General features: G+C 39.8%; 2 protein-coding genes across 3 annotated transcripts in view; one reads left to right on the top strand and one right to left on the bottom strand.

The window, feature by feature from the left end:
• Nucleotides 1-25,805, top strand: part of CEP85L (centrosomal protein 85 like) — a 111,961-nt gene that overhangs the window by 55,062 nt on the left and 31,094 nt on the right. The gene's annotated exons all lie outside the window — the stretch shown is intronic.
• PLN (phospholamban) lies at nt 80-14,296 on the bottom strand. 2 transcript variants are annotated; one of them, XR_010793695.1, is made up of 2 exons: nt 14,071-14,296; nt 80-2,485 (listed from the first exon to the last, which is right to left on the bottom strand). XR_010793695.1 is itself a non-coding variant. In XM_066613785.1 (2 exons), exon 2 carries the CDS (start codon nt 7,423-7,425, stop codon nt 7,267-7,269), a length of 159 nt encoding a protein of 52 aa, XP_066469882.1. In that variant the 5' UTR covers nt 7,426-7,546; nt 14,071-14,240; the 3' UTR covers nt 5,110-7,266. The 2 variants fall into 2 exon arrangements, 1 of the variants encoding a protein (XP_066469882.1); XM_066613785.1 differs by lacking the exon at nt 80-2,485 and adding an exon at nt 5,110-7,546 and having other exon boundaries at nt 14,071-14,240.

Below are 25,805 nucleotides of genomic sequence, written 5' to 3'. Positions count from 1 at the left end.
TGATGCTGGGCTTGACAGTGATAATGTACTTAATAAGTCTTGCCAGTCATACTTTTTTAAAGGAACAGTCCTCCTAGGGTGGGTGTGCAAACACAAGTTATTATTAAGAGGCTTTATATGTTGCTTTTCAACAAAACAAAAGCTATTTTTATATAGCAAAGTAATACTATGGATCCTTGTCCCCAGGGGGCTCACAGTCTTAAGAAAAAGACACTAGAGAGGCTTCAGCAACAGCCACTGGGAGAGATGCTGTGCTGCAGCTAAATATGAGAGCCATCATTTTAAAACGTGCCTCATTTCCCAGATAGCAGTAGTCAGTATAGTGAGCCTTCGGTATCCGTGGGGGATCTGTTCCAGGACCTCCCATGGATACAGATTTCCACGGATGTTCGGGCCTGCGGAAAACCCTCAAAGGACCATCCAGACACAACCAGAAATGCCTTCCACTTGAGTCTGGGAAGTATTCTGAGGCACAAAAGGCCATATGCAACCTCCCTGGGCCTCAGAAAGTGTCCTGGAGGTGTCTGAAAGGCACTTTCAGTTTTTGCCAAGAAGTGCCCTGAAGCCCTTCAGACAGAGAGGGTTGGCACCCATGGCAAGTCAAATCTGTGAATGCTGAAACAGCAGGTGACAAGGGCCAACTGTATTTCACAAACGTGTGTCTCAAAATATTCACATACATGTCCACTGATATGGCACATAAAATTGTTATAGTATATTTGCTGTGTTGGGTTTTCCTATGTGATCTAAAGATAAAAATAAGATGTCAATGCAGTGTTTTATTACAGAAGAAATCTCTCCATTCTGAAAAACCTGCTTGAAATAACTCCATGTGACAGAATTCACAGCAGAGAGCAGCAGTAATCCTAGACCAGTGGTGTCCAAACTTTTTGGCAGGAGGGCCACATCAACTCTCTGACACTGTGTCGGGGACCAGGAAAAAAAGGAATTAATTTACATTTCAAATTTGAATAAATTTACCTAAATGAATATATTAGAGATTAAACTTATATGAATGAATGAAGGTCTTGCAATAGCTCAAGGCCTATAAAAGGCCTTGCACAAAGCAAGGCCAGCCTTTCCTTTGCTGCCACTGCTGCATCACAGATGTGAAACAGCAAGCAGTGGAGGGAGCCCTCGTCCCACAGCTCATGCAAGACGTCGAACAGTTGGCCGTCACGCTGAGAGCAGTTGCATCATGCTAGTGTGGGCTCCAGCAAGTCTCCGGAGGGCCAGAGGCTCATTGGAGACTGGGGTCTCCCTGAGGGCCAGATTGGGAGTCCTTGAGGGCCGCAAGTGGCCCCAGGGCCAGGGTTTGGGCACCCCTGTCCTAGACTGATCTGTCACTTATAATAGTATGTCCTTAATATGTTCTGCCTTGGCTTGGAACACCTCTGCAGCTGAAACCAAAACAATGGTTGACATAAAAATTAATAGGGCAGGTGAATTTGGAGGTAAGGACCAGATGTGGCTTGTGGACCTAAGGCTCTGATCTTTGCACCTGTAATATATGGCTTTGAGCAGGCTTTGAATTGACTGTACTACAGGGGTGTGGTTTTTGTTAAATAAGATTTGTGTTGGTCTCAAAATGTTATGGCTGTCGTATTGTCACTAAGTATAATTGCCACCTTTCAGTGTTTAAAGTGATTAAAACTGCAATCCTATGCATGATGCTTGTCATCAAACACAGGCAGGCTTACTTTGATGTAAGCTAAGTTGCATACAATGGGTTTGTGAGTTTTTCTTACTTCCTTTTACTATACTCTGCCCCAAAACCAAAGAAAAGTTGCAGGAACTTCCATGTGTGCTGCAGATCAGTATGACAATGATATTTTCTTCTTACAGGTAAAGTGATGTTTCACATCTCTCCGTGTTTGTTCAGATTGCAGTCTGCAGTGTCAGAAGTTCAGTCTATCAATTTTTGGTAGACTTATCATGCTGTTAATGATGCTGCCATTAGTTTACTTCCATGTCATCAGGGTGTAGTTGGTATAGATTTTGAACCTCAGGTCATGATCCAACTTGCCTCTTCTCAGTTTTGGTGTAACACATATACGTCAGCAAATCCTTTTTTTAAAATGTACCTAATAAAATCAAAGCTCCCCTAACAGGCAGATTGCTGGGTTGTGGAGAATTGTCTGTTTGGTTTTTTGTTTTTCTTTTTTAATGTTTGTGCTCAGATAGTTTTGAAGTTTCAAGTTACCATTGTGGAATAAAAGTAAACTTTCAAACATAAAATTCACATGAGCTTCACAAGGATGTACATGAGAACAAGGACCAAAAAAATAAGCAGGAAATTGAGTAATAAGTTGAGGCCTCTGTTAGTGGCAAGATCCATTCTGCACTTCCTTTCGTGCTTGCACCAGAAATCTTGATTTTAGTTTTGAGCGTGTTCCCTTTCAGCCACAAAAGACTAAGGCTGACGTACGTGCACAGCTTACATCTTCTATTCTTGGCTTCTGTCTGTACTTTTGTTTTTCAGCACCTAAAAAAAAATTGCATTAGAGCAGCAGCTAATGAAGACAGACCTACACGCCCATTATCAATCTCACCCTGAAATTGGATACAGTTGATCATAAATTGTAACTTTAACCTGTTATGCATATGATCACTTACAAAGCTGATGGTCTTTTATCATCATGCTAAGTAGTAAATATATTTTTCCCATCCAGCAGGTGTAATTGTGCAGTAATACTTTTTTGTTTATTTTAGTGTTTATAACCTGCCGTTTCCTATAACTGTATTCTCAGCGTTGCTGGTCATTTCTGTCTGCCCTGATTCTTAAATACTGCAGTTTAGAAAGGGAGCATTTTCTGTATTACTGATCAATTACTAAGTAACTCCTTGTCTGCATTCAGCTCTTGTCTGTGGTGCACCATGGTTGCTTGCATATTTTAAATAATATTATCAGGACTAATCTGTAAGGGCTCAGTTAATATGTGGAGGATCTTACAAAGATGTTTTTTGTGCCTTGTAATCAGTTTTTCCTTTCCCACATTCATAGTTTTGACGGAAGTAGTTTCCTTTCTGCCTCTGCCCCTAAACCATGTCTGCCTTCCCAGAATATTTTTCTTGAGTAGGTACCACCGTGAAATTTTTATGAATAGCAGTGTATGCGTCTTATAAATAAGAATAGGAGAATGCTTCCTTACAAACTAGATCCAGATAACATACTTGTATATGCTTTTCTTACCCTTTCTCATCCTTTTCAGGGAGCCCAATCCCACACAACTCCTTGTGTGGCAAAGCAGCTGCACCAGGGGGTGCGCTGTATCCTCGGGGGAGATTCAGACCTTGAAGATTTCCTCTGGGTATGGGACTATTTGTTCCCTTGGCCAGGGATAAGCTCTCACCGCCTGAATGGGTCTACTTGAACCTGCACCAGCTATATATATGGCACAAGTCTGAATGGACCTGGGAAAGTGGATTAAGGCCAGGAAGGGAGTATAGGATATTGGCACTGCTGCTGCTGGTACTGTCCCTTGATCCTCCCTCTTCCCTACCCTGATCTCTGCTCCATTCCTCCCATACCCCTTGCTGACATATCGGCATTGGGGGACAGGTATGGACCACTGGCATGTGAACCCGGCTGCTCACAGCTTGTGGTGGCGGCCAGGCTGCACAGAAAGGAGTGTGGCACTCCATGACAGCCATAAAGGGCTTTACTCTGCTGGAACACTAGCTGTGGCGGTATAAGGCTGTATTTGGATTGGGCTGTAAGTCACTTTTTTAAAACCCAAGGTGAAAGCATTGGTTACATGGGGTATGATATTGCCAACAAAAGGCACTTTTAAGCTCCTTTGATTTCAGTGAAATTAATCATACAATTAATCATATGCTTAATTAATTCTAATTGAAATCAGCAGGGCTTTAAAGACTATCATTTATTTGGAAGGACTCATGATCCTTATTTGGAAGGACTCATACAAAGTCCCACTGAAGCATTGCAAGGAACTTAGAAAAATTGGTTTTAAAAAGTTTTGAAACATGTCTCAGATATATCAGCTTGAAAGATTTCCTAATATTCCTGAATTTTGAAAATTACACAACGTGTATAGTAGTATCTTAATTTTTCCAGTATTGTGTAATGAAAGACAGAACTTTCATTACACAGCTTTTTTTCTTCTTGGAGAAATGACTTTTGTTCACCCACCTTGTGTTTGTTTCCTTAAGAAACATGCTTGTGCATTTATCTTAAAGCCTTAGTAATTTGCCTCACACAAAATTGGAGTAAAGGTGACTCTAGAGTACAATGTTTTCCATACTAACATTTCTGTTTATGTCAGGCTGACAAGAAGAATTTTTCTCTGATCCTCCCTTTGTTCTGAAGCACCACAACACATGCCATGCTGTTTTGGAATGTCCTGCGATCCTTAGAAGTAGATTCTCAAAGCAGAGTGGGAGACTTCAGAGAAGAGTGAGAGAAGAGGTGGAAAAGCCCCATTCTGTGAGCACACCTTCCTTCACAGAAGCTAGGACCCAAGGTGGCATCTGAATAATGATTTGGACAACTTCAAAACATACTTTTTGATTTCTATATTTACAAATGCAAATACAGTCACATTTTCAAGTTTTCTCCATTTTGCCAGTCTCAGCGTTGATTGCCGAATTCTTACTTATCATGTATCTATTGCCTTGCTTAGAGACAACATGCTGGATGCCGTCTTTAATATTGTCTGTATGTACTACTAGGACATCCTTATGTCCTATATCCTCCATTTTGGATTTGGCTGCACTGTTTCAGTAAAGTTGTTATGTATTTTTGCTGTGTTCACATGGTATCTGCCATTCTGACCTTTTTGAATTTTCTGTAAACAGAAATTACAGCAATTATCACATGGGCTTAAACTGCCTGATTTTGTCGTGTCTGTGATCTTAATTAATCTAATCTCTAATAGCAGTTTTTCAGTGAATTAGGTCATGATTCTTGCTTCAGAAGATTTAACCGCCCAGTAAGTTTTTTGGCATTCTTTGTAAGTGGTAATACAGCCTAGTTTAATGGAGAAATGTACCGAAATCAAGGATTTCCTTTTCATTTATTTAAATATATTGAATCTATTTACCCATCAAAATAAAATTTAAAAAAAACAGTCAAAAGTTTCCTGCTAATAAGTTAGTTTTTGTTTTTATTTTAGGAATAAACCAGAACAAATTGTTGATTCTCAGTGACAGGGAGAAAGAGTTCTTATGTTACACCAACATCACAATGTGTGGAACAACTCTAATTTTGTAGAGATTGTTGTCTTGTGTCACCAAAGTAAAAGTGACAGCATTTGTCACTTACCATTTGTCTGGTAAGCTTATCACCGCCTATTTATCCTAGCAGGATAATTTGTAGAAGTGATAAGAAGGTTCAATCTATGATGATTTTGCACAACCAAGGTATTTCGTGTAAAAACTGTACATAACAGACTTGAGAAAATTATCTAAGAATTGAGTTTTTACACATTCATAAAATCAAGTGATACCTGTAATTGAAATAAGAAAAACACAGTGGACCTTTTTAGATGTTGTGCTCTCTGTCCCTTAAACATAGTTAAGAGAGTGGGTTGCAAGATCATGTGCTTCCGTGACTCATCTCCTCCTACCAACCCTTAGTATAAATCCCCCCTACAGCCTTTAACCACAGTTACCTTGGCCTTGATTATAATCATGGCTACAGCTAACCATGATTTGAAATTAGTTTGAAAACTGCTTAGCTTGGTTCCTAGATAAATCTTTACTCTGGTTAAGGCTGCCTAGATTTTTTTTTTTTAGAGAACTGAAAGAGTGAAGGAGCACGAAATCTTGTATGTTGTTCACAATAACTTATTTGTGTATCAGCTACACATGGAAACTTGCTGGCATATTTCTCTCTTTAAAAAATGTCCACTGTGTGATGATGACTTCCCTGTTTTGTGCATTGACATCAGGATTTTTTACAATTCTCCACTCTAATTTTAAAAATATCATTAAAGAGTGCAAAAGTCTGAGATACTTATCTCAAGAATTTCTAGACACTTTGAGATAATTTCTTGTTTTAACTAGTAATAGTATTCAGTACTGCCAAATGCAGAGCATTGACCGCACACTTTTCTTGCCATTGGCTCTTTGAGAAAAGTACTGACATGATTTTTACTTCATGTTTGTTGGGGAGAGGATGGCTGTTCACAAAAATCCTACATTGTTTAAAAACTCTATTTACTCTTCACTCTCTGAAAGTAATGTGTTATCTCTCTCCTGTTTTCCAGTAGCCTTGCTTCAAAACAAAAGAGAGGATATCCAGCAGTTGCAAATGTACCTAATGCCTAAAGGTATATTTATATTTAGCATAGCCAAGCTCTCAGTTCTGTTATGGGGTTATTTCAAATTCCACTTCTGAACCATTTACAGTCACCCCTTAACTTAAACACAGTTGTCTTGCGCAAGATCAACTTAATACAGTTGGAAAAACAAAAACAACCTCCCTCCCCAGCAATTTAAACAGTGAAGGTGATTCTGCCTGCCCTGTTACTTACTTACCCAGTTTCAGTTCCTGCTTGTCTCCTACTTTTTAAAGAGACAGTATTTTCCAAATGTAAGGAATTTTTAATGCAATTTTGAATATAAGTGATTTTAGCTTTACATGCTGACTCTAGAACATAGACCATACTTAAGAAAAGAGGCAATTGTAGTTTGTATGTCAGGAGGCCTGTCCATTTAAATATGGTTAATTTTAATAAGGTTTTCTTTCAGATGGGAAAGACAATAACCATATAATTTGTTATTTCCAGGGTTTAAAGGAAGCTGTGTAGAATCTTTCTTTAGAATATATAGTCATATAGAAATATCTGTTAATGCTCAGTGAAGCTTGTCTCTGATTACTCATTATTCAAATACAGAACCCATCAGTTAATTAAACTTGCAGTGATATGTAAATCTAGGACCAATTGCATACATGTTGCTGAACATTTAATAGCTGATTTTACTAACATATCAATTCAGGAAAACAGTTAACCAGTTTCACTAATCAGCAGCATTCATAGAAGAGTTTTTAGCACGGCAAATAGTTTAGCTCATGCATAGCCTTGGGACAGATTTCAAAAATCGCTGCTCAATACAAATGCTTTTAACATGGTTACAGTGGCTGATAAGTGAAGAGTGCAGCTGGTGAGGAATTGCTTAGCATTGCTGGACCTTCTTCCAAGGGTCTCCTTGTGCTGGAAGTTTCTTGTTTGACGCTTTTCCCGATTTGACGTGCTTTTTCCATCACATAGCGCAGTGAAGATCAAGCAAAGAAGCTGGACTTCAGAGAAGCATCACAATGATGCAGATAAGCAAGAGGCATATTAAGATAAGGCAGAAATTTACAAAGAGCTCCTGAAGCCTTTGTCGTGTTTGTGGGTTCACCTCAATAGTTGAGGCTCTCCTCATGGCAGAGCGGGTTATATACTGGACCTTCTCCATGGCAACAGGAATGTAGAAACTAAGAACGCAGGGCAGATTTTTAAGCAACACAGGTTTTCAGGGACAGTGCAAAGTGCTTAGTATCTTCTCTTTTTTTTTGGTTTTAAGAATCTTTGTGGAGCTAGGGAAAGCAGGAGAGTGAAGTGTTAGAAATACAAGTGCTTTGACCAGTGCAAGTGCAGATTATTTCCCAGTGGATAAAATGCTTGTGATAAACACATGAAAAGGTTTCACATTAAAAACGAGAGAAAACAAGTCTTGCAGTAACATTAACATGCTTATTCTAAGGACCACCTTGCACTATGGAAAAGAGCTGTTTGAGGCAGACCCACATGTGCTCATGAAGGAGAGATGTGTGTTTTTAGGCTACGGTTGAATGAAGCTCCTGGGAACAACTTTAATACTTTCTTGCTAGTTACCATTGGAGTTGCAAACATGTTACAAATACTACTTTTCTGGTGCCATATGAAGCAGCCTTGAGTGATGTCAAACATTAGCTACATCACTTGCGACCTAAGTCATACATAGCTTAGAAGCCCACCAACCATGTGTTGTGGTTCCTCAGGCGCTTATTAACCTCCTACCTTTGCTGCATGCTCAGGACTGCCAAAACAGAAAAGTTGTCAAGCACCTGGCAGCCCTCAATATGTAGCTGGTAGGCTATGTTCATCTTAGGTTACAAATTGTGCAGACTTTTATATAAACTGCAAAATCCCAGCATGTTTCCATTATTTTTTAGTACTGTTTGATTCTGGATGGATGAAAGTCAATAGACCATTAGCCCCTAAAATATTTGCCTGACATATTCAGTTCTTTTTCTGGTTTACATTTGTTAAGGGTAGATCCTGAAAAAACAAATCAGGCACAAGAGTTCTCAAGGGACATGGTAAAAAACTATATTCCTTCTTCTAGCCAAATATGGGCTGAGTTATGCTGAAGTGTTTATCGTGCTTCAGTCAGGCTATACGGAATGAAGTACAACAGATTTATATTAAACAAAATTGTTAAATGTGGCTTTCACAGATATGTCTCATAACTAGTTGGAAATAGTTATCAATTTACTCTTATTGATTACACACATTGAATAAAAACACACACCACTCCTTTTCAGCATATAATATTTGAAGATAAGATTATTTTGTGGAGTTTCCCACCATCTCTGAGAAGGTTGACAACATGCTTTCTGATGGAATGATATTTTTGGCAAGCTAAGCGAATGCTTGCCAAATGCAGTGTTTAAAGAACTGCAAACTTCCAAATACAGAACGTTATAAAGTTAAGACTTGATTAATTATAACACAGAGAAAAACAGCCTTGACTTCTTTTTATTGAAATATACAGGAATCCTAGCTAGGTGTTAACTTCCATTAATACTCTTGCTTGTAACCAGTGCTCTTATACTCAAGGGAACCCTTAGAGGCACATTAAGATTAAAATATGTATCAGTTAAAGCACCAGAACAGGAAAAGGCCTTTGAAGGAAATGAGTATTACAGCATGGGTGATGAGCATCATTGGTGAGCATTTACTCAAATCATCCTGTGTTCAGTGTTACCTCCAAGTAACTATGCTTAAGATGGCGGCCTCAGTTTCCTGTAATATGGTTAATAGGTATATTGGCAACCTTCAGTCTCGGAAGACTATGGTATTGTGCTCTGAAAGGTGGTTCTGGCACAGCGTCTAGTGTGGCTGAAAAGGCCAATCCGGGAGTGACAAACCCTTCCACACTGGGAGCAAGTGCAGTCTGTCCCTGGTCTGTCTCCCTGGCTATGGGCCTTCCTTCTTTGCCTCTGCCTCAGACTGTTGGCCAAGTGTCTCTTCAAACTGGGAAAGGCCATGCTGCACAGCCTGCCTCCAAGCATTAACCATTAATATGGTTAATATTTGAAACTAATTATAGCAGTGTTCAAGTATAGTAGTTCATTTTCTTGTGCTAGCAAACCTGAATTCTTAAGTTATGTAATTATTTACATCTAACTTCTAATTTTGATCTGTCTTGTTGGGAAGAGAGTAGGTACTGGAAACTAAATTTCTCAAGCCAATTAATATGTAGGAAATCTACATGAAAAGAGTAACAGCATGACCATATAACTAGTTGTATCTCTGATAGAGCAATCAATTAAGCAGAACTGAGTTTGCCCACCTCTTCCCCTTTGTTCCACGGTGGCCCGTGCTGTGCAGGTAAAAACAGAAATTCTAGCAAATTGATTCTATTTTGGCAGTAGGATGTTTTAAAATCTGTGCTTGGCATCATATGTCACGGGGCATTTAGTTGTTGGGTTTTTTGTTTTTGCTTATTTTCCTGCCCAACATTTGGCATTTAGATTGATTAGGAGATAAGAAAAAGCCAAAAATGACATTTCTACTTTATCCTTGGAAACTCAGCATTTTGTATCAAGAACTGAATGGTCCTTTATAGTTGGATTCTTAGATAAATTTAGTTCAGTGCATTTTCAAAATACAGCCTAGTTATGCGATTGGAAATGTTCAAACATCAGACTTTCCAAATGCAGATTTTTCCAAAATCTAAACATAAGTGAACAACTTCCAAGACCCCACTGCATGTGAGTATTCACAGGGAGATCAACAGAAACCACTGCGTGTTGAAAAAAAAGTGGGTGTTAATCCATTCTGCATCCCAGTGACCAAAGTTTAGGTTAGATTAGTTTATGAGCAGAATTATGATCTGTCTTTCTGATAGTAGATCAGAGTATAAAACAAGAGTACTGTATACTACAATAAGACAAAAATAATGGATTCTGGAATAAACGCTCAGAATGAAAATAACTTCCTCTGAAAATAGTCTATATTTAGAAGAAAACCTTCTGACAAATGTTTTTGCTTGTTTTGTTGTTTTTAAAAATGTGACTCTAACAACGGAAAGGGTGAGTGCTGTTCCATTTGGCCACTGGAGGTCAGCAGTTTGCTGCTGCTGATTTCTTTTCCCTCTGACAGTTCATGCAAGAGGATCAGATGATAATGATGGGAATGTTGCATGATTTCTGAGGTACAGGTCTGCTGTGCCTGCAGTCCCCTGGTATGGTGTTTCCAAACAAAATGTTTGGGATTGCTTCCCTCCCAAACTACGTAGTTGTACTGGTAGTTTTGGCAATGTTGAATTACTAATTTCATTAGAAATAAAGAGATATATCATCTTAGTTTAATCAGTTTGGGGGGTTTGATCGAGGACTTGCTGGTGGATTTGCGCAAAATTAAATCTTACCATGAACATTTTGAAAGGCGAGGATCAAGTATGATTAGAGAAGAAGCAAATGAAAGCTAAATACAGAAGGTTCCCGACTTACAGACCATTGAGTTACAAACATTCACCTTACAGACAGGAGTTTGAAGTGGGTGAAGCTCTGAAGACAATGGCAAAACAAACAGAAGGTGCTTGGAGACAACCCAGACAGCTCTGTAACTGAAAATAGTAACCCTTGCTGTGGCAGTGGCAGTGGGGAAAAACAGCTTTGTAATATTGGATGTTGAATTCCTGGGAATTCTTAGTAGTAGAAAGGAAGGAGAGAAGGAAGGTTGTGTTGTAATTGCTTTGGCCCAGTGGTCACCCAAGACTCGTACTTTAGCTTTCAGGCAAATCTTTGGAGTTACACTGACTCCCTGAGTTTTAGATGTCCAAGTTACAGACAGCTGCATTGGTGCTTACACACAGGTGCAGTAAGCCTTTCGTGATGCTTCTGTGCAGGTGTGGTAGTGCTGGGCAAAGAACTAGATGTTTCGACTTAAGGACAGAGTCCTGGAATCTAACCTGTGCCTAAGTCAGGGGCTTACAGCCCAGATGTAACTGGGCTTTACGATAGCAGAATATCTGTTCTGCTGCTGTAAATAGTTTTATGTCAGCATGTCAGAGATCCACTCCTGCAGCCAGCTACCAATGGAAGCACAGGTAAGCTGGCATAGGGAGCAGGTGGTGAGAAGGGTGGGGTGGGGCGGGGTGGAGCGGAGCAGGGAGGTGGAGGAATGGAGAAGTGTCTCTGTGAGGAGGGGGGCAGGTGGGAGGTGGAGGAGATGGATCTGGCAGCACCAGCACATGCTGGGATCCGAACCCCATTTGAGAGAAGAAAAAAGCACACTAAGTCTATCTTAACAAGAAGATGTGACAACACAATAAAAGAAACAGACTTCGTGATAGAAAGTTAAAAGGGTAAAAGAAGAAAAGTGCATCATCTTGGTCACAGAGAAAATACCCTCGTCTTCCTCATTGTGATGTAACAATTGCACTGAGAAATGCTTTTTCAAGGAGAATAATCGAATGATCCTAAGGGACAACAGGAATTTTTTTTTTTAAATTGCAGGACAGTAGCAGCTTTATCAGATTCCTGTGTTCCTTTCATTCTTTTACTGGAAGAGGACATAAGCATATAGCAAGTTCGCACAGTTCAAATAAAGATTAGCTTGGGTCTACTGTTTCTGGTTTTTTCCTTTTATTTTGGCTCTTAATTCTGCTAGTTGCCCAACACAATTGCCCTGTTTATGTCAACAGGTGATTGTACTGAGTCTGCAATCCTGTTCACATTTCACATGGGAGCAAGTACTATTTAATGCAGTGGAACTTACTTCTAAATGAACATGTGTATGTTAATTGTTGTTGTGTTATTGTGCTATGTTAGTATTGCTGGGCTATGTCATCTTATTGATTTGTGTTGGAGGATTGTTTGCGGTTGTATTTTCATTCCCTCATGCCAGAATATTCAGAGATCTTTCCTAAATCCAGTATTTTTCTGTCTGAGATAATGTAACACATTTGCTGTTTTTCTATGCTTTTTGGTTTTATGTTAAACCTGTCTTCGTCGTCATAGTAAAGCGTGTGGGGAGGGGGGATTTGAAGTTGCTTAACATTAAACAACGACAAACATCAGGTTCTCTGAGAATAGTGAGCGCCAGGGCTTTCCTGTTTTCATTAGTAGATATCTAAGCTCCTATGCCAATATATGTTATGAGATCAGAAAGGAATTCTGATTATTCAAAATTGATGAATTTTCCATTTATAAAAACTATTCAGTCATCTGAAATTTCATCAGATAGTACAGGTCTTTTGGCGAAAGTGCAACTTTAAGAACGTTAATTCTCTACTAATGGAATAACTTTGATTTCCTACTAATGTTAAATAATATAACTAGTGAATAGAGGGAGAAAGGAAGATTTAGGCTACAATTCTATACACACATTTCTGGGAGAAAGTTCCACTGAATTCAGTGAGACTTATTTCTGAGTAGACATGCATAGGAAGGTTCTGTTGGACAGTAAATTTTACCTTCAGTTCTATAAATAATGTTGGTTCCTCAAATGAGAAAATGTATATTGGCTCTACTTGCATCTGAGACTTATTTCTTTTTTGCTTTTGGCATTTGTGCTTATGATCCTAATTATGTTTATAATTGGATTTGTGTATTTTAATTATTGATTGGGAATATAGTATATTCTTAAATTTACATTGTGTAAGATATTTGGATTCTGGTTGAAATAAATCCCTTGTAAATGACAATGATGGCAGTCCTTACAAGGCCAGGATGCTTAAATCCAAGTGACTTTAGTGGGATAAATGGCCTAATGGTCAAACATTACAGCTATGTGCTCAGATCCCCAAAACCATCCAACTAGTTCAGTGTGCTTGATCACTTTTGGAGCTTGTGTTTCTTGAGTAACAGTGCCCCCCACGCCACTTGACAAGCCTAAAGGGATTTTTTTGTGATGTGGCATGGGAGTTTGTTCATAGGCAAAAAAGTACAAAAAAAAATCCCGATCCCAGTAGGCACGCACAACTTCTTGGGCTTCCTAAAGATAGGGCTTCTTTGAATTCTGTCCTCTGTGCATGTGTGTGTAAAATATATATGATTCATTTTCTCAGCTGCCATAAAGAAAAAAAGAGCCACATTAAGACCCAAACTGCTACAAGTTAAGTAGGAATTGTTGGGCAATTCTTTCCCATGTGAAGTCAATAGAATTTTTGCTCTTCATTTCAATCAACTGAGAACTTCGCTTTCTGATGCCAGAAATTCTTTTCCTTTCAAGGCTGATAACAGAAAGTGCCTCTGAACAGTGTATATTATTAGTAGAAACTAAGATTCATTTTTATTATGATTTGGATTGAGTCAGATACTTCTAAAGAAAAACTAATGTAAAGTTAACAAGTCTTGTGACAGCTTAAAGATGAACACATGCTGCAATAAAATTGTCAGTTTTTATGCTGCCACTAGACTGTGGTTTTTGCTGCTACAGAGTAACAGGGAAATTAAGACTGGGGAACATTGTCAGTGGAAACATTGAGAGACTGTGGAGGGAAGCAAAAAATCTCAACATATCTGACTTTAATGCAGTATTCTTTAAACTTCATACCAAAGCAGGATTGGAATATAGCTTGATTTAGTTTGTTTTATTCAACCCTTCCCATCTTTCTCATTACACTTTAGCTGACCTCCCTCCTCCACAAACTTTAAATAGAAGGGTCTGATATGTCTTGCAACTGTTATAAAATAAACTTTAAAAACGTACAGAAAACAATGGATATCTTAAGGTCTGTGTCAAGTTAGTAATTCTCATCAAAGTCTGCAGACTTTTTTTAGTATAGTAATTAATTTTGAATACCACATTATTGTTTAGTATATTGCAATAAAACAAATGTCCTTACCTTGCCAGCAACTGATTACTGAATTATATGATTATATGCTCTGGGAAAGTTTAAGGCGTTCTCCGTCACCAGGTTTGTAGGAACAACTGAAGTTGGTGGAGGGGAAAAAATAACAAAAGTTTCATAGGCAGGGCTCATGATGTCATTCAGGAATTTAGCTCTGGCGATTGGTTATAGAAGGGCCTTTATAAGAACAGGGACACTGCACAGCTGACCCCTTGTAGAGCAATGATGTTTAGTGTTTGAATTGTCATGAGAAGAAGAGAGTAAAAGGAGTCTGCATATTGGCAAAGCAAAGAAACTGAACAGGGGGGAATAAGTGCGAATTCAGGGCAATTAACAATAATTGCCTAGTAGGTATACCAGCACTTCTATTGAAGATATTAGCCAAAAACATTCACTGGTTTGAAGGTGCTAGACTGCACCTACGGTATTAAGTAACATGTTTTGCTTTTGTACTTGCTAATATTTGGGATCAATGTCCCCTGGTGACCAGGACTGCAGTTCACAGAAACGTGTATTTTAGCTCTATATAGGGGGACTACTTTGAACCTGTGTTTCTTAAACACATTTCCTTCCCTCCACTTATACATACTGTACAACCAACTGCCTTTGAAATTCTGTCTCTCAAAAACAGTTTGAGATACGGAAGGAGAATATGCTTTTCAAAGGAAAAAGTCAAAAAATTCCTCTTGGGAATTGCCTAGTTTTCTGATTGTGTAGTTCATATAATTTGATTGTGTGGTGCTTAAAAGTAAATAATAAGGTTTGATGTGTACACTTTTAGAATAGGGAAGGTTTGTAGCTTGATAGAAGAGCATCTGCTTTGCATGCAGTAGGTTGAGTTCTTGGCATCTCCAGGTGGGGGTGAGAAAAATCCCTGTTTAAAGCTTCTGCCAGTTTATGTCCACAGTACTGAGTTAGATGGACCAGGCCAAAGGTCTGACACTTTATAAGGCAGTTTCCTATGTATTAACTGAAGAGAGAACATTGTTGTTGGCAACCTTCAGTCTCGAAAGACTATGGTATCGCGCTCTGGAACAGCGTCTAGTGTGGCTGAAAAGGCCAATCGGGAGTGACAATCCCTTCCACACTGGGGCAAGTGCAGTCTGTCCCGGTCTGTCTCCCTGGCTATGGGCCTTCCTTCTTTGCCTCTGCCTCTGACTGTTGGCCAAGTGTCTTTTCAAACTGGGAAAGGCCATGCTGCCCAGCCTGCCTCCAAGTGGGCTGCTCAGAGGCCAGGGTTTCCCACTTGTTGAGGTCCACTACTAAGGCCTTCAGATCCCTCTTGCAGATGTCCTTGTATCACCGCTGTGGTCTACCTGTAGGGCGCTTTCCTTGCACGAGTTCTCCATAGAGGAGATCCTTTGGGATCCGGCCATCATCCATTCTCACAACATGACCGAGCTAATGCAGGCGTCTCTGTTTCAGCAGTGAATACATGCTGGGGATTCCAGCTCATTCCAGGACTGTGTTGTTTGGAACTTTGTCCTGCCAGGTGATGCCGAGAATGCGTTGGAGGCAGCGCATGTGGAAAGCATTCAGTTTCCTCTCCTGTTGTGAGTGAAGAATCCATGACTCACTGCAGTACAGAAGTGTACTCAGGACACAAGCTCTGTAGACCTGGATCTTGGTATGTTCCATCAGCTTCTTGTTGGACCAGACTCTCTTTGTGAGTCTGGAAGAGAATGTTTTTATAAATGTGCAGCAATGTTGGAAAAACACTTTTCATAGGAATCTTGAAATTATTATCAGGAAATCACCTTTCCTTGTAGGTGATTCTGTTTCCTGTTTTATTAATCCTGTTGCTTGTGTTGAGATAGCATTTTTAAGGGTGATGTAAACAGTAATACAGCCTTGGGTATCTGCATTATTTGTCATTTTTGGGTTATGGACACTTTTAAGAGAAACTTTTGTTTCCCTTTGTAGGGAAGAGTAGCCCTTTGTAGGAGAATGTTCTTAAATATCTTGCAGATGAGGTACCATTTTGTTTTGCCACCTACTTCTGCACGTGGTATTACTTTCTTATGGATAGAAGGCAGTGTTATAAGATGAATGGACATATCTGGTATTTCATAGTAAAATGTTTATTGTTAAAGATATGAATTTTACACTAGTGCAGATGAACTTGGAATAAGAAGTGTTTTGTTAGTGTTGAATGACTAGTCTTTTTGTTAATGTTATGGACCACTCTTCTGAGCCTTTGTTGTGTCTAGAAATTCTATTTTAAAAACTCATTTCAGTGGAAAAGAGCCTTGTGAATCTGGGAAAAACAAACTTCAGCTTAATAATAAATGAAGGAGAAGGATGTTTCTGTATATAGGAATATTTCCAATTGGCATTGGTTACATTGGAATCCATGCTTGTTTCACAAGTTAAGTTTGCCCCACTATGCTATATAGGAGCATCAGCATTGTTCGAGTCCTAGATAAGCAAGTCATGAAAAGCTGCCTTATACTGATTATTAGTTGGCATTTGGTGGGCCGCTGTGAGATACAGGAAGCTGGACTAGATGGGCCTATGGCCTGATCCAGTGGGGCTGTTCTTATGTTCTTATGTTCTTAGTTATTCTTTTAGCTCACTACTGTTTATCTCCTAATTCCTAGGATACGTTAGAAATACCTGAACTTCATGGAACGACTTGGAATACTGGGATATGTAAAAGCATTGGATGTGTTTAAGCTTTGGGTCAACTTCCATTTTATTCAGGGGACAAAAATGTGCAGCTGCTGCTTACATGACCTTAAATGGAAATGATCTGGGCTTTCTCCAGAGGGATTAGGAATCTCCCACCCGAGTATGTTTCTCTTTATTTGTTTAGAGATTGGGTAGGAAATGATCGGGGATTGCATCCAAGGAGAGAGGCATTTTGTGCCTTGTTATACCAGCACATATCTTCTGTAAAAAAGCGGTATATAAATACTGTTAATAATTAATTAATAATAATAAAAATGTGTGTGTGTACAATACTCCCATATAAACACGGAGGACAATTCAAGCTAGTTTTTTAAACTACATTTGTAGCTCTCTATATTGTAAGCCGATCTGTACGAAGTGCTTAACAGTCTGACCTTATTAGCTGCTGAGCCTCCAAATGCTGTTTAGGATATGGATGAAAAACTGGCAAGCAAGCATGATATGTTTAATGATATGTTGTTCTGCTCTGGCATTCACTGACTTAAGGTTTTGCTGCATAGCTTGTCACAGCACATCTAGAATCTCCATTCTTACCAGGCATGGCATAGTGCCACATACAGTTCAATTATGCTTAAGCTATGGCTGATAACACAGATAATGATGCAAATTTACATGCTTGTGGGAGGAACCATAATTCAGTGGCAAATGACAAACTTTGTTTTTATTTTAAAGTGTTAACCGCCATGAACATTTTCTAGAAGGTCGGATATACATTTGAAATAAAATAAGGCCCCAGATTTAGTCACTTATCTCTAGTTAAAAGAATCTTTGGACTTCGAAAATACTCCTCCCAAGTTCATGAAGAGCCAGACACAACAGACAGTCCTGAGTTAGCTGGACCAATGGTCTCAATCAGTATAAGGAAGGTTCATGTACAGATCTCTCCCCTGTATCTGCAGGGTTCTATTTCAAGACCCCCCCCCCAATGATAAGGAAACCACGGGTATGGGGGAATGCTATATAAATGGAGCCCCCCCATTACATGTACCTTTGTTTTACTGTAGTAGCACAGGTGGTGGTAGTAGTAATAATAATAATAATAATACAGGTATTTATATACCACCTTTCTTGGTCTTTATTCAAGACTTTATTCAAGGCGGTTTACATAGGCAGGCTTATTTAAATCCCCGTATGGATTTTTACAAATGAAAGAAGGTTCTTTCTTTCAAGAACCACAACATTCAGGTGTTTCTATCTGATCTGCTTTCACATTCTGGCCTCCATCCTCCCACGCTCAGAGCAGATGGAATAGCTTGGCTTCAGCTTGTCAGCTGCTTCAAGGTCGCACGGTGCCGGTGGCCTCGAACTGGCGACCTTGTGGATGTTATCTTCAGGCAAATGGAGGCTCTACCCTCTAGACCAGACCTCCTGCCCTGTACTTGAAACACAGGTGCTTCTTGCTTAACGTTCTTGCTGAACTGAAGAACCGAACATGCAGGCAACGAGCCCACACTCTATGGAGAGACAAACAAGAAGCAGGAACTGTCCTGGATCTGCATATCTGCATATAAGTGAAACCACAGATACCGGATCCGTGAATATGAGACCCTTCCTATATTCATAAATGTTACTTGTTATAGAACAACAACACGAGCAGTCCTGGTGGAAGGACCTGTCCGCTTGAGATAAAAATCCAAGTAATGCTGTGGAAGTGGCTACTAATTCCATTCATTAATGCAAACTTGAACATTCAATGCAAAGATGGTGTAACCAAGTGACTTTTACACTTCAGAAGAGAGGCAGTTTTAAAAATGTAAATGGGATTACATTCCTAATTAAGAGTTTTCTTGTTTGAGTCTGTATTGTTTTTTCAGCCTTTGCTGTCTTGGTGAGACTGATGTCTTATTAAAATTTCTTTTCTTTTTAAAAACAGCTTATTGCTTTTGAAAAAGGAAAATATTCACTGGGAACACAACCAAAGCATGTTTCTAATAACAAATAAGACCAAATTTAGACTGTTAGCATAGAGTGCAAGGGTGCTATTAATTCCTTTCTGAGAGTTTCTTCTCTGGCACCTTGAATTGAACTTGTAGGGTTGTGAATTATGGTGGAGTAATCATCATATTTCTTCCTCTGTATTACAGATTTCTATTCTGTCTGTTTAGAGCTAAAAATAGAAATTAAGAACAGATTCCAGTGGCAACATTTTTCAACCACAAATGATCGTGGGAGTTGCTGCTATTATATCTCTGCTTGCTTGGTTCATATGTTTTGTTTGTCCACATTAGTGGACTAGAGGATATTCAGGGCTGCTGACGTGGATGCAAAATATATTATAGGAACAAGTTATAAAAATTTCTAAACACTAGCCTGGATACTTAGTAAAATAAGAGCGAGCATTTGCACTGAACAATTCATAAATGACAATTGTTTTAAATATTGTAAAAAAAAACATTAATATACTTGAAGCCTTCAGCATCACCATCAAGGTTCCCCCCCCCCCTTTTTGGAATGTTAACACTTCAGTAGAGAATGTATAAGTTTGTTGTTAACATTAAAAGGTCAGCTTTAATTTTTTTCTTTGACTTAACAGTCATGAACATTTTAGCAAGGCTTTAACATAAAGCAGAATATGAGATCTTCTAAGTTTTTGTTTTTTTTTTAAACACTCTGGCCTGTTTGGAAAGCTTGTAGAATTGGAGCTAAACACTTGATTGTTGCTTGGACCTTGCAGTGAATTCATAACCATTTCTTCCCTCAGGTTTCATGTCAGCTTTTGAAAATGTTACATATTTGGAATAAACAGCACCAGCTGATGTGCTAAGAGTCTTGTAACTTAGGAGCTGCATTGAGTGTTTTTCTGATAAACAGTTCCAGGAAACACTGAGATTAGCTGTGTTCTTTGACATGTTATGAGTGCTGATGAACACAAAGGCAAAGACATATGAAGGAGAGATAAAAGGCTGCAAGGCCACTTGCAGTTCTTTTCCAGTAACCAAGAATGCTGAGGCTGGATTATCTCCACTTTAACAGCAATTATAGACTAGAGGCCAAAGATTGCATTTGTCACTCAGGCTGTTATGATTTTTCAGCCGTGGTTTACATTTTTGCCATGAGAGCTTTCTATCTCTATATGGCTTAGTGGAATTCAATATAATGCTTTTTAGTGACTTTCAAAGCTTTTCACTGCAGATTTTCCCAAGTCAAGCAGCAAATGGTCTGAGTCAAGATGAGTCAGTCGGCACAGTTCACTCTTTCTCTGGACACAAGGCCAAGCTGATCAGTGGGAATGGGAGAAAGCATAATGTTATATAGGCAATAGCAGCATGAGACCTTAAATTTGTAGTTCACACCTGTTAAGTGGAAAGTGAGGGAAAGGACCTCATGACGTTACTCATTGGTATCGCTGAGTTAGTGAAAGCAAGGGGTAGCCAGTAACACCTCACATAGGCAATGATATCACTGACTACTGCTGGACATTGAACAGCTGAATGGTACTCCCCCAGTTGCCCTTGCCTCTTCTGCCACTCAGGACACCTGCTCCTAAGGGCATGGGGCCTCTCCTATTCATTCCCTTTTCAGTAGTGGTGGACGGGTACCTTCCACACATTTGCAGAAGCAACTACTAAATCACAGAAAGCCTCCATAGAAAGAAAGCTCAAGAAGGAAACAAACATAAGAGTTGTAAGAACATTATTTGGCTCCACTGCTTTTTAGTATTATCGGTCACCACAAATAATTAGGCACATATGCTTTAAGTTGAAGGAGTCTTGTCAAGGAAGAGGCCTTAGAAATAAATGCAGCTCATGTCTGTGTTGGTATTTGTTAAAATCTAGATAGCAAAAGGCCTTATTCACATGTGGGATTTTATTGGCTTTAGAAATCAGAGAAAGAAAAAATGTTGCTTCGTCAAAGCCTAATATTCTTCAGATAACTAATTGATCAGGTGAGGAAGTATTCTCCAACCTCTTCACAAAAACTGGTAGCAAAACCAGTGTAAGAATTCTGTGTTTAGAATTAAGTTGTGTGAAGAGGTTTCCTGAAAGATTTTTGTGAAAATGAGATTACTCATTACCTAGGTGTTGTACAAAACTATATCCAACTATATCCAATCCCCGTTTTGTGGTCCCAGGCCAGCAATACATATTAGTTAACTGGAATACCATATGTGCCCGGTGAACTGTGTTTCTCTCAGGAGTGGTCACATTGTGCAGGACTTGTATGCCTACATATGACCTGCTCTGCCATACCCTATCCTCTGTGTTGGACTGAAAAGTCCAGCATGGGGGTTCTGAAGTCTGCACTGGCAAAACAGAAGTACTATTGCAGGGATTGGGTCTTTCCCTGGGGGAAGGAGATGAAAGTGCCCTTTTCCCAAGGAAACCTCTCATGGCCTTGGCAGTGCTGCTGGATTCAGCAGTAGCCATTTTGGCACCACTGGGGATAGGATTGGGCTGTCTGACAGTACACTGCAAGGAAGAAGTATGACCTAGTACATAGGGTCTTGGTGTTTCTCTTTTGCGTTGTGCCACCCAAGCCAAACCTGTCAACTACTGGCTTAGATATTGGAATAGATCAGTATAATTCCAGTGGAGCTTTTGGATATGCACTAAATCTGTGCATGTAACATTTGAGATAACCTTCCATTTGGAAATGCCTCAGGTTGTTCTACACACATGCAGCTGTACTTCATAATACAGATGATAATGTCACTGCTGCATTGTTATTATCTGCTATTAGGCTTTATATCCCATCTTTCCCAAGGATGGTCCAAGTTGGCTTATAATATAAATCAAATAAATGACATAAATAATAACAAACACAAACAATGTTAACACAAACACAAAACTTCAAATGCTAAAATAATAAAACAGCAGTAGTAAAACAATCCAACTCAACAAAAACTTCCTAGAATAAAAAAAGGTCTTTATTACTTGTCTAAAAGCAGGCAAGATGGGATCCAACAAATCTTCAGGAGAATATTGCAGATCCCTGACTAATGTCTTAGTTCCATTCTGAACCGTCTAAGAGTCAAAATTGATATATGTTCATTTTGATGAATACAGTGGATAAAGATGCTCTTTTCCCTCTCACATAACTCCAGAACCAAGGGTCATCTGCTAAAATTGAGTGTTGGGAGAGTTAGGACAGACAAAAGAAAATATTTCTTTACTCAGCATGTAGTTTGTCTGTGGAACTCCTATCCACAGGATGTGGTGAAGGCAACTGGCCTAGATGCCTTTAATAGGAGATTGAACAAATTTCTGGAGGAAAAGTCCATCACAGGTTACAAACTCTAATGGGTATGTGCAACCTCCTTATTTTAAAAGTGGGTTACCTCAGAATGCCAGATGCAAGGGACCAGGATGCTGGTCTCTTGTTTTGTGTGCTTGCTGAGGCATTTGGTGAGCCACTGTAAGGTAAAGGAAGCTGGACTAGATGAGCCTCTGGCCTGATCCTGCAGGGCTCTTCTTAAATCAGAACAGTGCTGACATGCAGGCACAAAAGCACAAAGCTAGACAGATTGTGCAAAAGTGCCTGTATAGCTATCCTTAAGTTGAGATGTCTGTAACATGTGGTCTGTCCATATTCCAGAGTTACAACATTGCAATTTTAAAAGCCCATCTCTCATGCCTGACAACAGAACATGCATACGTATGCAGGACTTGCGGCCCACATGATTTTTTTTTTTCCATTGTAACTCAGTTAACCAGCATTTGACGTTGCTTGACTTCTTGGCTGTTTGTGTTAAAATTAGTGCTAACTCTAATTTATCATAATAGAAGTCTATAAATTCTCCCTTTAAACCAAGTGTTAACATCTTTAGAACAGTATAATTTTTGTATGAGAGCTTCAAAGGAGGGTGAAAGAATGTAATGATCTTTAATCAAGCCAAATGTAATTGGAAGATAATGTGATTGCTTATTAAAACAAGTGCTTCTATACTTAGGAGAGACCTTCTGTTATCTCTGGAAAATTCCAGGCACACTTGCTCTCAGCATCATGTGAAGTGCCACCTAGAAGTGTTGTCCACAACATTGGCCAGAATATAAGTGGAAAGCTTTTTGTAAAATATGTTGCTGATTTTGTTGCAGAATTGAAAGGAATTTCTTTCTTTGCTAATGATATGTGTTTTTTAACATTGCATGTCACTGTGTCTTAGTAGTTCCATAGGTATCAGAAGTTGAAATATACTGAATATGAATTTGGAAATGCTTCTGTCACTGAAGTGTGTCTGCTCCCAATGTATTGGTGGGGAGGACATTGCAGTAGACCAGAGGTTCCCAAACTGGGGCTTTGCGACTCCCAGAGAGTTTGGGAACCACTGTAAGTAAACTTTTGATTTAATAGACTAGTAGGGGTGAAGGTCCATTAATGCAGAAAGTTTGTTAAACCCAGATACCCTTCCCCCCATTTATTCTGTTAATTTCCTACTTTAAAAAACTCCCTTAGCTCTGCCACTCTGCTCTGTTTACCCTTAGAGTGCTCTAGGAATGGAGGAATGTCTCCATTCCTAGAGTGCTCTGGTAAAGGGAGAAGCAGCTCTGCCAACGGAACTCTCTAAGGTAGATGGGCATGGGAATGTGCTCAGAGGCAGGCTTACCTACCTTGCAGCGCTGCTGCTGTGGCTCTTTTCCATCCTTGAACAGGGGCATTCTAGGAAAGGAAAGAAATGAAGAGTTCCTCAATAACTATGAAACCCTATCATAACCAGTTATGCCGGATCCCAACCCCCATTCCCGGGGAGAACAGAGTGGCTTCAAGAGGCTCCACTCTCCTCGAACTTGTGCCACCTCCAGAGGTGGCGCAAGTCTGAGGAGACCCATAGGGACCAGCAGCCCTTACCCTGTTTCCCCTTGCCTCTGGCTAAGCTGCTTCTGACCACTATCCTGTGTTGGATACAGTGCAAGCCTCTTGGCTTGCCTGTTCCAGTGCAGGATAGGATTGTGCCCTAAATAACTGTAGGTACCAGCCTGGAGAGCAGGGCTTCTTGGCTGATCTTAAGGGCTGGGAAAGCTTGTATTGCAGGTTTTAGGCCATTTACAGTATAAGCCTGCGTAGTAAGCCTTACTCAGTCCTAAGTTCAGTGGGGTTTACTTCTAGGTTAAGTGTATACAGGTGGAGCCTGTTTATCTACAGATTATACAACCACAGATCTGGCTCAACATAGGTCCCCTGGACTTGCGCTCTTATATAAACATGGTAAAGAAATTTAGCCATATTAATTGATACATCCTCATTCCTGCCAGTTAGTAATTGTCTACCAATGTCCATATCAGGTCCATTAAGCGACACTAAGAGAGGAAGTAAAAAACAGCTCTTTAGATCTGAATAGCGGATACAACTTAGTAAAATATGGAGGACTGTCTCCAGGGAACCTGTGCCACAGCAACATGCTTTGGATTGTTTGGCATTAAACCTAGCTTTCATCTCATTTGAGGGAAGGGCATTAAATCTAACTAAGGAAAACACTCTGGGTTCATGCGGATTCGTTAAGAAATTTAAATAATTACTGCTGAAATCAGCTGCCCAGGGTAATCCAAAATGAAGTGGGGAACAAGTTTTTGGGGCATCAGTTAGGAGCTCTTATTTTTCAATGTCCCATATCCAGGTACAAAGGGTCTTAAACGCTATTGTCCATGGCATCATACCCAGCAATTCCAAGGAAAGCCCCAAAGATTCTTACTGAAAAAAATCAGTCCTGGGGAATGAAAGGAGTCTTCTAAAATGTTTTTCAGTAAAGGGTCCTTTGCAGCAGCAGAGCCAATTCTGTGCTCAAGTTACCAGTAAGTTCAAATAGTTTACTTTTGGAATTGTCTTGTTGCCTTCTCTGGAATTCTTTTTTTTGTTTTTTGTTTTTTGTTTTCTTTTTTTGCTTGTTGGACATTTCAGGATTTCATCCTTAATATTTTGCAACTAAAAGAAATTGCCTCTCTTTTATTATTATACAGTTTAATCTGTTGGAACATATTGTGGGAATTCAACTCCATGTGTTCTATATGAATAAAGTGTACCTTTGTTGTTCTGGTCTGGGTAGTGTCAGGGGAAGTGTATTTATAGCACGAGAAAAAATAGTTGGATGCAAGTAGTGGAAAAATAATGTGTATGTTTTGGAACAAGGAGCAAAAACAACTAAGCCTGATCACTTTAGCAGAAAATGGCAAACACCAAACATTTGAAAAAACAAAGCACTATTCTAATGTACTTCTCTACAAATACCCCTTCTTAAAAAGCTTCCACTCATATATTCATAGTAACCTAGTCTAAGATGTTTGCATCCAGACAGTTCTTTCAGTGATTTCTGTGGGAAAAGAATAGACATCAAATAGCTTTGCTGCCTAAGGAAAAACTCAGAGCACTCTATTCAGCCTAGGAGAGAAACTAGTCTGATAACAAGGAGTATTCCTTTGCAGTTGTCCTAGAAAATATTTCTGTTGTGAATAAATGACACATCTTCCAAGCATGCCTATCTATTGGATTGAAAACCTTGCTTGTTTTATACCAGGGGTGCTCAATAAGTCGATCGAGATCTACCAGTCGATCGCCAGGCAAAATGAGTAGATCGCAGGCTTCTCTCCCATCCACGCATTCCTGCGAGTGAGCCCCGCCCTGGGAGTGATGCATTCCTGGGAGTGAGCTCCGCCTTGGGAGTGATGCATCCCTTCGAGTGAGCTCTGCCCTGGGAGTGAGCTCCTGTCCATGCATCCCTGGGAGTGAGCCCTGTTGACTCTACTGGGGCTGACTCGTGAGTAGTCCTGGAGAGGAGCTGCTGGCAGGCTTCTCTCCTGTCCATGCATCCCTGGGAGTGAGGTTGACTCTCCTGGGGATGACTTACCTTTCCCCTGTTTTTGCACTGGTATGTATGGAGATCTGCCTCCCCCCACTTCATCTGTTGGTTCTGTGTGCAAGGGGTTTTGCACTGGTCTTGCTGTGATGCCTATATAGAGATCTTCCCTCCCCCACACCTTTCCCTTGTTTTTGCACTGGTCTGTATAGAGATCTGCTCCCCTCCCCCCACTTGTATTGGAATCAAGGAAGATCTGGTGGGGAGGTAGATGTGGTGTCAGCAGTGGTAAGGTATAAGGGTAAGGCCTGGG

Source organism: Tiliqua scincoides, chromosome 1 (assembly GCF_035046505.1).
Source record: "Tiliqua scincoides isolate rTilSci1 chromosome 1, rTilSci1.hap2, whole genome shotgun sequence".
NCBI classification, from domain to species: Eukaryota; Metazoa; Chordata; class Lepidosauria; order Squamata; family Scincidae; genus Tiliqua; species Tiliqua scincoides.
The sequence above is the reverse complement of the archived record's forward strand: the minus strand, read 5'-3'. Positions and strand labels throughout refer to the sequence as shown.